The sequence below is a fragment of the Erithacus rubecula genome (assembly GCF_903797595.1).
Source record: "Erithacus rubecula genome assembly, chromosome: 4".
NCBI classification, from domain to species: Eukaryota; Metazoa; Chordata; class Aves; order Passeriformes; family Muscicapidae; genus Erithacus; species Erithacus rubecula.
Genome location: NC_136686.1, coordinates 38258907 through 38274654, shown reverse-complemented (window position 1 = coordinate 38274654; position 15748 = coordinate 38258907). Strand labels below are relative to the sequence as shown.

Below are 15748 nucleotides of genomic sequence, written 5' to 3'. Positions count from 1 at the left end.
TAGTATGAGCTGTACAAGAAATACCTGAACACCACCATAACTGGAGTGAGTTGTCCGAGGTTTCTGCATTTGTCATACTCTACCCAAAAAAGCCCTCAGAACCAGATCTCTGAACATAAGATGAGATGGTCTTCTGCTTCTACTAGAGATGTGAAGTCAAAATAAAGCAGTGCAGAAACAGCCCTGTTCACTCAGACACATTCAGGAAGGTATCAATGGGTAACCCACAGGCTGCTCTCATGAGAGAGGTAGAGTACTTGAAACAGCCCCTCTATACTCTGTTACTTTTACTGCCCAGTCCCATGAAACTCCACTTCTCACCTGACCTGCACTTGGAGACAGTTTCAACAGGACAGAATCACATCAGGCTCTAAGAGCCTACCACTCTTCTGGCCTCAAAATTACACCAATTGAAGCATGGAATTGGTGCTTCTCTTAAGCATGCTCTGAATCTACTAGGGTGCAGTGGATGGGCATGGTCATCTTCTCCCTCATTTCTCAACAAAGAAGGGAGCAATCTAGTCCTCCCTTTCTAAAAAGGTCTGCTAAACTGACAGATTTTCATGCATCCTTCTCTTTCCTTTCATCTAGCAGAAACTGAGCTCACTACCCACTGTGCATAAATCTGTCTGCACAACCCCCATTGAAAAATGCCTGAACCATGGCTATGAAATATGGGTCATTGGACCAAGCAGCCTTTGCTGCTGCTCTGGTCGGGCAATGAAGCTTTATAAAGTGAATTTCCATATATTCAGCCTGATAACAACTGCTAGTGCTGAAATCTGCCCTGTAAGGCAATACCAATCTTTATCTTAGAGATAAAGGAGAGGGAGAATAAAATTAAAAAGAAGAGTATCACATCGAAAATTCAAGTAGCTCATAACCATTGCCACCAGTGCTACCTGGGAGTTAAGATGCAGCTTCTGCCTCACAGGGATGTACCTGCTAAGCTGTTGAGGCTCTTAAACGGTTTTGTTCACACTCAGATGGTGTTAAAGGAATGAAAGAAAAAAAAATTAAAAGTCTACATCTTCATTGTCTCCAGGTCATGTGACTTAATGTAAACAGCAAGGACTTCAGAGCCCTGAGATATACATACCATTTCCTTGAATGCACTTTCTATGGCCCCAATAACCAGGCACTCATGTGGGATCTTCTTCTCAGTGAAGAAGCGTGTTGGAGGCGTGCTGGGCGAGCCCGGCGCTCCCACCCCCCCGCGCAGGGAGGCTGCCCGTGTCAGTGTCCTGCTGTTGGTGGATGGGTTGTCAGGCTCCTCTCCCAGGCAGGTGGGTGGCAGGACAGCTGTGTTCCTCAGGATGTCCACGATCTCCTGCAGCTGCTCCAGAATATGGTGCTGCAGCAGTTTGGAAGCGACCACAGCTGCCCCTGACCCAGCGTGTCCATCAAACAGGGACCAGTAGTACAGGTTGATCCCATCTGTGTCCTGGAGAAGCAGGAGGGGGAGAAAGGGAAGGAAAAGAAATGGTCACTGTTATATAGTTGTGAACAAGGTGACTGGTGGCACAGAGGCAACAGGTGAAACACAGATAACTTCCCCAGAGGTAACAGTCTTTCTGAAATGCAAAAATATCCACAGTGTCAGAAAAACTCTGGTTGAAAAAAGAAATGCTTATTTTTACCACACATCCCCACCATGTTTTTTCTTCTTCTTAACCTCGTAAAAAAAAGCCCAAGAAAAGAAAAAAAAAGAATAAAAAAGCTGAACTTACAGTCTTTCTCACCTTACAGAGATCATAGGTTTTAGAAGAAAAGCATTTGATAGACCTACCACCATGAACGATCAAAATTCTACACAAGACAGCATCTGATACTTTGTGACAGACCTTTTCTTACTAGGCACCAGACAAAGGACCTCAGTTTGACATCCAGCAACAAATGTGAGCTCCACTTCCACATCTGGCTGACATGCTGACAGATGGGAAAACCCAGGCTGTCCCTGCCTGTGCCAGCCCAGGAAACAGCACCAGCACAGGGGTCCTCGAGGATGGCAGACACAAGTGGGATCAGCTGTGCTCCATCCCATCTAGCCTCTGTGTTCACTCCCTGGTTCTTCACAGTCCCCTAAAAAGGTACCTGTATAGTACTGGAAATGGTGGGGTACCCTATCACTTAGGGCATTAACCCTGGGCTGGAGGCAGAGTAGCTCTGGGCATCCAGAGCTCCAATATGCCTGGAAAATACCAAGGAGCCATATTCTTGATAACCTCAACTTATTGGGGATAGAGAAGTTCACCTAGCAATCCTCAGGTAAGCATTTAAGGCATGATGATAACCATCTTTGCATGACAGCATATTTGGCCACAGCTTGGGGAGTTTTTCCTGTCTTTCCTTTCCATTTCTTTTAATCGTGGATCCTCTCCCAGCTATGCAGAAACAGCTGTTAGTGGGGCTGCCTTGCAAGTCGGATGTGGGTGGGCTAACATGGATTTAGAAAGAAACAATTTTGTAAGGGAAAGGAATAAAGCTATACTGTTGTAAACACCTCGTAATAAGAAAGCATAACCTAGATCTCCCTGCAATCAAAGAACCTCAAAATTACATGTGCATATCACACTGTGTTCTAATTTAGGATGACAGACATGATTTGTTTTGTTCACCCAAACACTGCTCCCTTACACTACAGATCAGCATCAAATCTAAACACCACCTGCATCCCAGCACTTCATGTGCAAAGCACTGCCTATTTCAAATTTATGGACAGGGCTGTGAGCTGCAGCTCCTCTTACTTTCTGCTGTTTCAGCTGCTCCACTAAGGTGCCACGATAATAAAAATCACATAAAAGTCGAGGTGGGTTTTGGTTTTGTTTTTTTTTTTTTTTGCATACAGCATTGCTGATGTGGTAAAGTTCAAATATACTCTTAACCAAATCATCAGCAGCATAGTCATCTACACAGCAGAGAGCTCCTCCAAGAGAAGGAATTCATCAGTCCCTCACACACTCTTTATTGCATTACTGAAATGCTGTGATAAGGGGGTATTGTCCTAAAGTACTGTTTACTTAGCACAGTAAGGACCACACAGGATACATCCTAGAATGATGGAAAAACCAACCTGTGCCCACATTTCTGAATATGGTTCTTTAGCCAGATACCACCCCCCTCTTCCCCCACACTTACCCAGCCAGGTAAATTCATAAAAAAATCTGTTGTGAAACTTCCCACCTGAAGGCAGAACTGGCAGTTGTACTACCTTGCTCTGGGCTCAGAATTCCTCCAAGCTCACACAACAGTTGGCTGTAAAATTCTGTGTAAGTAGGTTTTAACGGCTAACAGGATTACCATTTAAAAACTTGCTTGTAAAAATAGATTGCTATTCATGTAAAATGTAAAGTATTTTGTCAACAGAAACAAGTTCTCCAAAGTGAAAGTATTTCAGAAACAAGTTCTCCAAAGTATTTTAGTTGAAAACTGAAACTATTTATTCAAAATGACAACACTGTACCTCCTGGGATTTATATATCAACCCTCTTCTGTTCCCATTCTTCTCTTAAAGTTTGTCTCCCTGGCCAAAATCCACGTTATGATGCACTATGGATAATGCTTCTACAGGTTTTGTCCTCATGTCCTTTAAAGGTGCTACTCCTTTGGAAATGTACTCTCTTTGGCCAGGGGAAACCCCCAAGGTATTTCAACTCTGATTGAGATTGAAATATTTTACCTTCCACCAAAAGGAAGAAAATATTTTGTCATTGTTCTACCCCTGCCCCCAAACTGGAACAGAAACTTAAAATTAAGAACAAGTTTGATCCGCACTCCATTTTCATGAGTTCTCCAAAGTAAATCCCCCCAGCAAAGTCTGTTACAGCTTTTCAGAAGGCAATGGAGAGCAGTTATTAACACAATTTATTCTCATTACTATGATCTCAACTCTGGATATGTCCTACACTGATTAAGCCTCATGTGAGTTTAGGAGTTAAATAAAGATGAGACTGGGATGCTTTAAAAAATTTAAAACAGCCCCTGAAAAAAAGGGAAATTGAAATGCCACTACTTATTTCCTCTAAGCCAATAGGCAGCACAAATTTGGACAGAAAAGTTCATATGGACCTGAGCTGCATTCTCAGACTCTCATTGACATGTCACTGTGGCATGGTCACATCAACTGTGGTGGTCCACTGATCTTGTCCTTTCTGGAGTAGTAATTTCCAAACAAAGAGTATGTTGCTCAGCTAAGTTCAGACATCTACACTGCACAGCTCCAAGATAGTTCTCTAAATTGCCCTTATGTTGGGCAGACAGAAAAACTGCTGCATTTTTAGACTATGTTCATCTCATTCTAAAGTAGATTCATTTCTCCCTAGCAACAGCAGAAGCATCCTAGATAACTGTAAAGTCTGTGTTTTAAGCACTCAGGGGAGATGACTACCATAATTCTGCTCTCATACAGACATTCTGTGTGAGATGCTTTAGGGCCTTAACTTCAGTTGGGATCTGCAGGCACTACTGTAACCTAAATATTAGTCTTGAAAAACTTCTGTGTATTCCTACAAAGCTTCATTTACGTTTGAACTAGCAAAGAGGAAAACCACACATAACCTATTAGCTGTCTAAAAAAGGAAGAAAAAACAAACTCTTTTTCCCTACCCTGAGAATAAAGACAGCTCCTCTATTTGAAAGAATTTAATTGCCCAAAACCACACCAATTCAATGAGAATTAAAAATATGATGCAATTAAAGCAGTGACTCAGTGAACAAACAAGGGCCAGCAGTCAGGGCATGCAGATGAGGCAAAATGCACAGAAAGGTCCTTGCTTTTCCTCACACAGCTCAAAAGACCTCTGCAGTCACTAAGTGATTACCTGCTTTGGTGTGCATATACATTACTGTTTGCTTTCTTACATTCAAGAGCTTGAACTTCTTCCCAAACAGAACTGACATTCTGCAAACTCAGAGAACAAGACATCTATTTTTACTAGGACTGGCAGTATTCTGCCAAAAGCAGTCTTTCAAACACCAGTCTTCATTTCTTCTTTTATCTGGACAGAATCCTCAAATAGGAGTGTGGTTAGTCACCACAGTGATTACTTTTAGATTTTCATTCAAAAGATTCTGACCTAACAACAGGCTGAATGACTGCCAGACACACGAAAACAAATCCTTCACTGCACCGACCTTACAATTAATTTCCAGAATGTACTAGGAAATTTAATAAGCTTCAGGCTCCTCAACTGCTGACCTAGCTTTCAGGAAGGTGCAGCAGTCTCCTGGGTTTTGCAATTGTAAAACATAATTAAGACATGCAAAGATTTGGGTCAAGTAATGGATGAGAAATCATGAGAGAAATTGCATATATACACACACATAATTTGAGCTCAATTATATTTAAAAATAAAAAATAAAAAGGGAAAAAAGGAAAAATCCTAGCAATAGCTACTGATCAATTTAGCACATGCTTGACAGGTAAGGTAGACAACAGTCTTACATTGTAAACCTTCAGATTGTTTTTATGCAGTTAATTACAAACAGGCAAATAAATCATGTTGCCGCTAAAGATTTATTCTGGGAACTGCAACCCACCCTGACTATTATTATTCCAGATATGAACTACAGTCACAAAACACTTAAGAGTGCAACTTGAGCTCTTATAAAATCTGAACTGGGCCAGCAATTGCCACCCTAATCCTCAGAGAAAAGCCTCCTCATGTTACCAACATGTTCAGCTTCCTGTGGTGGGCTACCAGCCTTGTGCAAAACATACACCATCCCTGATCTGTGGCAAAGAAAATTGCAGAATTAGTAATTATGTATCCTCACATTACAATGACAATTAATAATGCATCGTATTAAGTCCTGCAGCCTGTCACTATGACAATATCCTGGCACAGGATTTTCATCTCGCTTGCTGAAGGTTTTCAGCATTCATCATGAAGGTACTCTGTAGTTACAGGCATTTAAGAATAGTACAAATGAAAAAGATGTGCAATTTAAGGTGAATGTTCTTGAATGGGGACAGACAGGAGATATGATTAATCAAGCAGCAATGGAGTGGCATGGGGGAAGGGGGGAGAATTAACTTAGGGTTGAATTTAAAGTCTTTCCTTTCATTGCTCTGCTCATTTCATTACCCCCTTTCAAGAAGAAAATGTTTATGCTATTTAATAGACTTCCCAGGATTTTTTTGTGTATTTGGGTTCAAGAAATGCTTGCTTCTCCATTGCTGCATTTCTGGCCTAACACCTCCTCCTTTCCACTCCTGGGGGTCCATATAAAGAATCAAGACCATGACAGTGGCATTCAACTTGTGTGGAAAATACATGGATCTCCAATTCCCTTATGCTGCTTTGTCAAAGCAAAGGGCTGGATTGATGGAGTTAGCATTAAACAATAATCTCAGATGTAGCTGATGTTCCACAAACTTCCCAAAAAGCAGGAGAAAACAAAGATGGCATGTTCCACTCTCAAAGAGTCTGTCAAAAAAGAAACATCTGAGGATGATGAAAATTACTCTGCTACATAACGTTTAAATTTCACTGCCTATTTCTCTTGTGCTCCACACTTTAAACAAATTCTTCCAATGAACTTCTTCCCTCATTCCTTTTTCCTTCAGTATTTCTGCAAGATGCTTCATGACATAGACAATTTCAGATTGTGTGCTGCAGTGGGACTTCCCTATGAGGCATTTACACTATCTAGCCTCAGGCTTTCTAAGTATTTCCTGGGATGATATTCTATTGTTCATTGTAGTGTATAAAGCCAGTATTTCTAAATCTCATCCATACAAATTAATTTGCACCCTCATCACACTTAATATCAAACACATATACTCCTTAAAAAAATATATGCCAATAGTGCTGAATATTATACATCACAGTATAAAAATAAGAAAACAAAAATATGACACAATATAGAAGTGTGCTTTTTTCCTCCCCCTTATTAGATATGTTCAACCAACAAAAGATGCAGCAAGGAAAAAATCCCACTAGCTGCTAGTGTAAGACTGCCCTCTAGTAGAAAACTTTCTATATGAATATGCTGCCTGTTTGGGGAAAATATATTACAAATTTAAATACACAAGCGTGGTCTAATAACATGGTAGAACAGGTTTTCAAAAACTAAATTAGGAGCATGACAACACTTATTCCAGTGCCATGCAGAAAACAGAAGTAAATCCATAGATAATAAAACATATAAAGAATAAGACGACAAGTAACTAGAAAACAGTACAGTCTATTACATGGATCATCTGTCTCCTGACTTAAGATGTTATGCTCCTTTCTGGTCAAAATATGTCAGAAATAGAATCAAGAACAGAAGATCTGAATTAAAAGTGTTTCTCTTAAGAAACTTGAAAGGGAGTGGCTGTTTCTTACAAAATCAAGATGAAAGATACAGAATCAAATTAGGAAATACACTAGCGAAGAGAGAAAATAAAATCAGAGCATTCCATGAGATTCTTCTCATAAACTCTGTATAAGTAGATATTTACTGAGGAGATATTTACTGACAATTATGAAATATCAAAAGTATAAAAAGAACAGCTTTTAAAAACATGCAGTTTGACCCTACCATTACATTATATTACAGTACAACTGTAACAATGGATAACATCAAGGTTAGTTAAGATGCCTTTTCAATAACAAAACTATTTTAGATCCCTGTATTTTTAATGAAATCTAATCTTATTAACTATGTAATGTCTGAAAAAAAGTTCCTTCTGAAGGTCATTAACCATTGCTTTTGCTCCTGAGAAGTTTTTGATGCTAGAAGTTAATCTGGCTTTGTGAAACAATGCTTCAAAGATTTTTATGTCCCATGCAAGCCCTCAAAATATGCAAAACCAGGCAAATTCAGCACAGTGACATTCACCCACATCCCAGATGCAGAGGCATCATACCTCACATGGTAGGTCTGGAACTTTAATGTGGTATGAGAATAAACCTCATGTCTCTGCACAGCATCAGGGTGCACAGGAGCCTTTGCAGTGTGCCTGTGTGCAAGGCACAGTGATGCCCTTACTGTCAAACAAATTCATCACCTGGACCAAGGATGCCAGTGGTTGTCTTGTGTTTTCTATACACAAGTACTCTGGTGAAATGCTTGATACATTAAACACAATGCATGCAAAAGTTAAACACTCCTGAAACCAAGCACCTTCCTGAACAACAGCAAGCATTTGCACAGACTGTCTAGGAAAGACTTTAAAATACACAGCTAATTAAAACAAATTCTGTTTTGCTTTGCATGACTGTATGTAGAACTCCTAGTCCCAGCAAGTTCTGGGCACAATTCTTTATCCAGGAGTTTGCAAAAATGGACTTGAAAAAAGAAATCATGACTGTTTAAATACAAGAAATATCAGCACACAGGAATTGAAACACAATTTTAAGAAAGTTTTTAAAAGAGGAAAGAACAGGGCAATTTGCAAACCCTGAGAATCTGTCAGTTTGAAAATGTTGCAGCAAAAATGAAGTATGAAACACTTCAGTATGAAGAACTGGAGGAGCAAAAGGTTGGGAGGGACACAATACAAGAGGAGTGCCTGTTTCTCAGGACCCCAAGGAACCCTGCAGCCATCAGGTGTACCAAGCCATGGAATTCTGGAAGAGAGACTAAAGCAAACTGCTAATCACAACCTGATTTAAAATACACACACACACCAACTAACAAAACACCCCAAATCAAACAAAACCAAAACATATAACAGACAAACATAAACAAACATATAACAAAAAAATCCAAAAACATATAAAAACCCAAATGCCAAAAGCAAAACAAAAAAAACCACTCAAACTACCAGAAAAGGCTACTTACAGTCTACTGAAAAACTAATTATCACTTAGGGACAACCTGCATTCTCCAGCAGCAGGAATGCAGCATATCCACATTGTCTGACTCCAAAATTCAGACAGGGCATTTAGTATTACATAGTGGAATGTTGGAATTGAACACACATTATCAATCACTGCTGGAGGCTGAGCTCATGCTTGAAGAGCAGATGAAGTAATTAGCCAGTCAGGAAACAGATAGGAAAAATAGGAGACAATTGCTAGTAGATAAGTATGACATACTCCACACTTCACACAGAGAAAAAAGCTATAGTCTGCAAAAATTACTGAATTCTGTGTACTGGATGACCTTATCCTACCTGTATAAATCAGAAGATTGTCTTGCTTTAGTAATTGATTAAATTAGAGAACACAGCACCTACCCAACATTGGCTGAAGACATGGTTTATTGGTTAGATATAAGACACATTTTAACAGCCTATATGGTTCATATAGGTCTTTATCTGACCCCTGTGTAGGCACAGAGAAAACAGCTGCCAATGCAGTGTCCACAGTGCAAATGTGCCTACAAGACAGTGCAGAAACTCAGGAAGAGCAGATGGAGGTTGGCCTGTGGTTCTGTGGCACCATGAGGCACCTGTGTAAATTACAGAACCGCAGATTGGTTTGGAATGAAAGAGACCTTTAATACGATCTGGTTCCAACCCCTCTACCATGGGCAGGAACACCTTCCACTAGACCAGGCTGCTCAAAGTCTCATCCAACCTGGTCAAACTTCTCTGGGCAACCAGTTCCAGTGCCTCACCATCTTCACAGTGAAGAATTTCTGCCTAATATCTAATCTAAATCCTCTATTAGTCCAAAGCCTTTACTCCTCCTCCTGTCACTAGAGGTCCTTGTGAAAGCCCCTCTCCAATTCTTTTTAGGTACTGGATGGCCAATCTAAGGACCCCTGAAGGCTGAACAGCCCCAGCTGACAGCCTGTCTTCACAGAAGATGTGCTCCAGCCCCTTCTTCATCTTCAAATTTCTCAACATTATATTTCAGAAATGAAACAAAAAGAAAAATCCAGGAGCACCCCCTTGCCCATCTTTAAACTAAAATATCTTAAATGCAAGGAGCATTGTTCAATGTAAAAAATTAAGTAGTAGAGCTAAGAAAAACATAGTGAAATGTGCTACATTTAAGCAAAGACAATCAGTAAGAGGTAACTGAAAAGGTATGAAGTATTCAGAAAACAACTTTTAGTCCCATATTCTTACATCCTTTTATATTATTTTGTATTTCTCCACTAACAAGATATAGAAGTTTGCTCACTGAATTGTCTTTCAGCTGGAGACCTTCTCCATTGGGCAGCGATGACCTCCGTTTTGTTGAGTTCTTGTTTGGTGTAGAATTACTGCCTCCAGCTTTTTTCTTGACAAAGAGGACTTCACAGCTGGCTTGATCTTCATTGTGTGTGCTCTTCCCTGCATTTATTACCCTAAGAAAAAAACAAAACAAAAAAATAAAACAGTGACCAGAGTAGCAAAGCACAGAAGCCCCCATCTGTATCTCACAATATGACTGGAGATGTACAGAACCAGAGTCCAGCAGTGTTGCAAGTACTGACTGAATTAAAATACCTGACTGCCTTCCAGAAATACAAACATACACACAGGCATACTTGCTTATTGCTCTACACATACACATAATATAACAAGCATTTTCTGCAGAACTATGTGAATAAGAACCAATGGTGCCATGACCATATTTCACCCCTAGGCATACTATACTTTTTTTTAAAAAGAGACTACTTTATGGATGAAGTTGATAACAGATATGCCTCCCAGTTGAAACATAAGACCCCCATTTGCTTTTCTACCTGTCAGCATCTCTGCTATAAATAATGAATCTGCTGGCTAAGAGTGTGCATTCTGTCAAGTTCCAAGTCTTTGCACAAACAAAATACCTGCTATAAATCTACAAAGCTGTTGCTGCTAGAGGCAGACTGTTCAAATGGCATGTATTAGAAATGCTATGACAGAAATACAAAGGAAAGACTTTGTCTCTGACAAGCAAGTCAAGCTTGCTTGTACCACAGTGATACAATGATGCATACTAAATACATCCCTCTAGTTCTGCACAACATAACCCCCTGCCCCCTAGAAGCCTACCTCAAACCACCTGTCCACCTGCCCTGTAGAAAACAGAGGATTCACACTAAGCGCTGCACTAAGAGCTCAGTATGAGTTTTTAACAGTCAAAGGTATCCTGAGACTTGTACCACAGCTTCTTTCCTTTGATCAGTGATGAGGCTGAAATAACAGCTATTCCACCAAGAAGTTTTTTAAAACCTTAATAAGAAGCCTGTACTATCCAAAATACTGTGATTACTATCATCAGTCTCAGAACAGCCAAGCTCCAACACATTTTCCACTTTTCTCTCTGCATGAGAATCTCATCACAAACTGACCAATTTTGCATCAGTTGACAATCCTGGGTTCACACGGGGCAAACCCATGCAAAATGGAACATCATCTTGTTCCAGCCAAGCAAAGACACTGTGACTTTGATGCAAGCACATCTTCTTCCATGAACACTATCCACCCACTCCTCTTTACTGTGAAGTTTAGGTCAACAAGTTGACCTATACTCAGAGACAGCATTTCCACTACTGGATAAGCACTGAGTTTCACATCAGGCACACAATGTCTTTAGAAATAACTGCTGCCTCCCCAGAAACTAAAACAGTTTGGAGGCACATCATGATCCTGACAGCAAGTTCAAGACATACCTGACTTATTGATCTCTGATGTTTTCATTACAGTAAAAATTCACACAATAGGAAGGTTGTTGAAATGCAGAGAAAACAAAAACCAAAGGAAGGCTTGCAGGGAGCCCCAGCTTGCCTGCCCTTGCTGAAATGTCAAGTCTGTATTAGCCTTGCTCACAGGTAATACATTCTTTTCACTTTCAAGGCACAATATGATGCTGTGACATGCAAATGAGTATTCCTGCCTCTGAATAGAAAAAATAATCTTTTTTAAAAGAAAATGTATGTTTGCTGCAGTTAATGTCAGAAATGGGAAGTTTCCTTACAGTGCTAAATGCTACACATTGCAATCTATCTGTATGCACAATACCACCATTTGTTTGCAAGTATGTCTTGTAAATAAATGCTAATTGTGGATAAGATTATTTTGCAAAACACATAGAGAGCAGAGATGAAGGAGCAATTAGTTGCAAGGCACTTGTGAGCAGTTTAACCACTCATCCCCTGTAGTGCTTAACCTTTGGGCAATTGCAGATCAAATATTGAGATGCAGTAAGCTTCCAGTCTGAAAACTCTCATTTTCTTGACATTAGGAAAAGGAGAAGCATATTTTCAAAAATGGGGAAAGCATCCAGAGTGGACAGTGAAACACACAACATGCACGACAAGCGCGACAAAATCATTTTACCAAAGCTTTTAAGTCAGCTGACCCAAGACCTGTTCAGTTCGAAATGCTACAAACATGATTATAATACTGCAGCAGCAGAGAAAGTGTAGTTTTATCACATCAGGAACTAACCAATATTCAGTTTAGCTGATCAGTCTCCTTACTGGTGCTGCTGTTTTCAATCCTATTTTAAAAAAGAAGACAAGTAAGAGACAGAAGTTACTGCTTTCCTGACACTTATTGTTCCTTTCAAAGGTCATTGAACTCTTGGGAGTTGCCCTGGTTTCTGAGCTTAGTGATGGAGTTTAGGACTTGTTTGGTGGCAGATGTTCTGATGTCTAATGACATGTCAAGTTATGAACAGTATTACCATTTTATAAAGCTCTTACAAAGAAAATTTTTCAATGCACCGTATACATTAGAAAGACTATGAGAACAAACAGACTCAAAAGACTGGCTTGACAATCACACATCCCAAAATACCTGAAGTCAAAATTGTGTACCAAGCACCTTGCCAGAAGAGGATATGACCAAAAGGAACCTGGCAAGGCTGAATACTGAGTAGACATGCAACTTGGAGTGTCAGTGTATTGAGAAGGGAGGAATGGGGCTCTGAACAATACATTTCATCAAGAAATAACTGTATTTCCTAGAATTCCAGTTCTTCTTTCTTTGTCAGAGGCTTAAGTATATTTTATTCCTTGTGAAGCCCTGAATTTATCATAATGTCAACATGGTGCTTGTGAATCCCACCAGGTAATACAGGCTCTAGATACTAAAAGCTGCTCCTCTCCTGACATGGGCAATCTTCAACTCTCACATCCCATCTCATAGGCAAATCCTGAAAAACTGCTGCAGTGAAGCCCCATATTTTTTAATTTCAAATCTTGAACTATGTGTTGGTACTTGATGCCAAGCACAGAAACTGGTAATATGTACTCAGCTTCAAACAGCTTCTACTCAGCTTCAAACAGCTCTGTCTTTGCTGACTTTGGAAATCCTTTTCTTTCTGCAGTTTCCTAAATCCCTCCTCCAGGCAATTTTTTCCACCAGCTTTCCAACGCTAATTTCACTGTTGTCTTTCCTCCTTGCTCTCCCAGACTGCAACTTATCAGAACAAAAATCACATCTAAGCTGCTTATACAAATAACAAAGCAGAACTAATCATATCACCAAAGGGTAACCTTTAATTAGACCTCTTGATTTTTTTAATGGAAAAATCTGCCCCTCCTTCCACCGAGGAAGTGCCTCAGCTTCCAAAGATTGCCCCGTGTACTTTTTTCTGTCTAACTCAAAAAAGTTTTCCACCAGTAAAGTGAACAAAATTAGATTAAACAGCTCCAATAATTTCAATTTTACTTTATCATTAATATTAATAACAATGCAGAGAAAAAATAGTTTAAAAATAATAAAAGTAAATCTGAGGGCTACATAATTTTCTAGCTTACTTAGACACACATTTTCAAACTAATTCCTCCTCTTGTTCTCTCTCCAAATTTCTCAAGACACTGATTAGACCTATTGATGATCAACTCCTTTCCATCCTTTCCCTCCTCTCTCCCAATACCAATATATATCTCCTATCCAATCATTTGCAACATTTAACCCAAATAATGTATCCAGAAGTATCTCTTTTTACAGAATTCACTGTCTGTACTGTATCAAACACATTTCTCAGTAATAAATAAATAATCCTAAAGTTTAATTTGAGGTATAGTCGTACTAGAAAAAACCTATCCTGCTTTCCAAGCATGAGCTTCCTGAAGCCTGTACAGTCAGGTGGTGGGGTTTGGTCACAGTTGAAGCACCTGCATCAATCTTAATGGACACTTCAGTATTTCATGAGCCTTAACCTTAAACATGTCCTCATGTTTAAAAATAGGCCTGGTAAAGAAATGCTAAACAGGCCCTGATAGTTTCAACCTCCCCCCTCCACCACCAAAAAAACCTAAACCAAGCCAAATGCAAACACAAACCAAAAATAAAAGCTTCAGTCTTTTTAAGCATTTCTACTCATCCCTCTATTTTTTTTGCATCAATACCAGTATATACTCTTTAAGTGTTTTATTCCTTCCTATACCATGCTCTTTGATATCACATTAAGTTATAATCAGCCAAAATTCCTTTGCTGTAGCAGGAATATTTTACCTATCAAAAAAAAACAAACTCCCAATGAAGTTGCCTCACCCACTTGTAGCAAAATACAGTCCACAAAAGAAGGTTCAAACAGTCCATGAGCTACAGTGAAGCAACATTGCTTATAATGTGCCTTAACATATGCTTTTGCTTGGGAAGCCTGTGCTCATTTGCTCCACAAATATTAATCCTATACAAATGCAAAAGCTTCTAAGGGTTAGCAAGAAAAAAGGAGCTAGAAATAAAAGGATATATATATATATATATATATGTATATAAAAAATACCATATATATATATATATAATACCATATATATAATCTATATATTATATCCAATTGCAGCTTGTTGTACACTGCAATTTTCAATTCTACCCCCCCATCTTTTTTTTCCCCCTAGTGGATAAGCATGTGAGTAGATTCCGCTGCTTTTTTCTGTGACATCTCACTTACAGTCTTAGATTTCCAGGTAGGTGTCTGTTTCTTCCCTTTCACCCACATGAGATTTATTTCTGCACTGGGAATCAACTTGAAAGAGATTTCCTTCTAGCTGTTCACCTCCTCCCTCAGATGAAAGGCAGCTTTTCAAGCAGCCTAAACAGTTCCATTCATTCATTATTGTAGCTGTCACATTGTGCACATCAAAACCAAAGCACCCACTAGTATTGTCCACTGCAGGCAGAAATTGAAGTCAGACCTGAATCAGTTCTCTAAATCCATGGAGCTAAATAAAACTTTCATTTTATTAGCCAAGGAAGAAGTGAATACTTAGCCATGAAATCTTGCAATGATGTGCTGTGAAAATACAGTTTCTCCTACCAGCAATTACACTGATATACTAGGCCAAGCTCACTTTGAGTCTGAGCTAGAAGCTATGACACCCATCTAGCTAATAAGAACTAAATGGGATTAAAATAAGCAAAGTATAAAAGTAGAATAGCATTTATGCTGGAAATTTGACACAAGTTCAGTGTAAATGATCATAACCTGGTAACAGAGCTTGTCTTTTGGCTGAACTCAATGACATCTTGGAAGGGAAACTCACTCTGATATTTGTATGGACTTCCTAAAATGCTACAATGCAGCACACCACCCAGCTGCCAAAACAAGATTAAATACTAAGTAACAACAAGAAACAAAAGAGGTGTAGGTCACTGCAGAAATGTGCAAGCTCTATAACCACTGCTCAGGGAGGCAGATAATTAGCAGGCAGGTATTTCAGAAGAAAACCAAGGGACAGTGAGCCCCAAGGAGATGCTGAGCCAGACCAGTGGGATACAAAGATGGTTAAGCATGATCTCACTTCAGAGCTGAGCATCTCAACCACAGCTGGAAATATCACTTGCCAAATTCTTCTTCCTCCCTTGTTCTGTACTAGCTATCAGAATGGGGTAAGAAGAGGTTGCAAAAGCAAAGATTTATTTGACACTGTATGAGAACCACCA

At 39.5% G+C, this 15748-nt stretch overlaps 1 protein-coding gene across 2 annotated transcripts in view; it reads right to left on the bottom strand.

Annotated features, from left to right (window-relative positions):
* The window catches only part of PPM1H (protein phosphatase, Mg2+/Mn2+ dependent 1H), a 126120-nt gene that overhangs the window by 60576 nt on the left and 49796 nt on the right, over positions 1 to 15748 (bottom strand). For both annotated transcript variants that reach the window (XM_079303572.1, XM_079303571.1), the window contains exons 2-3: positions 10065 to 10230; positions 1100 to 1444 (exon numbers count right to left, since the gene is read on the bottom strand). In XM_079303572.1, the coding sequence (XP_079159698.1) occupies positions 1100 to 1444; positions 10065 to 10230 (511 nt within the window). The remainder of the gene's footprint in view (positions 1 to 1099; positions 1445 to 10064; positions 10231 to 15748) is intronic.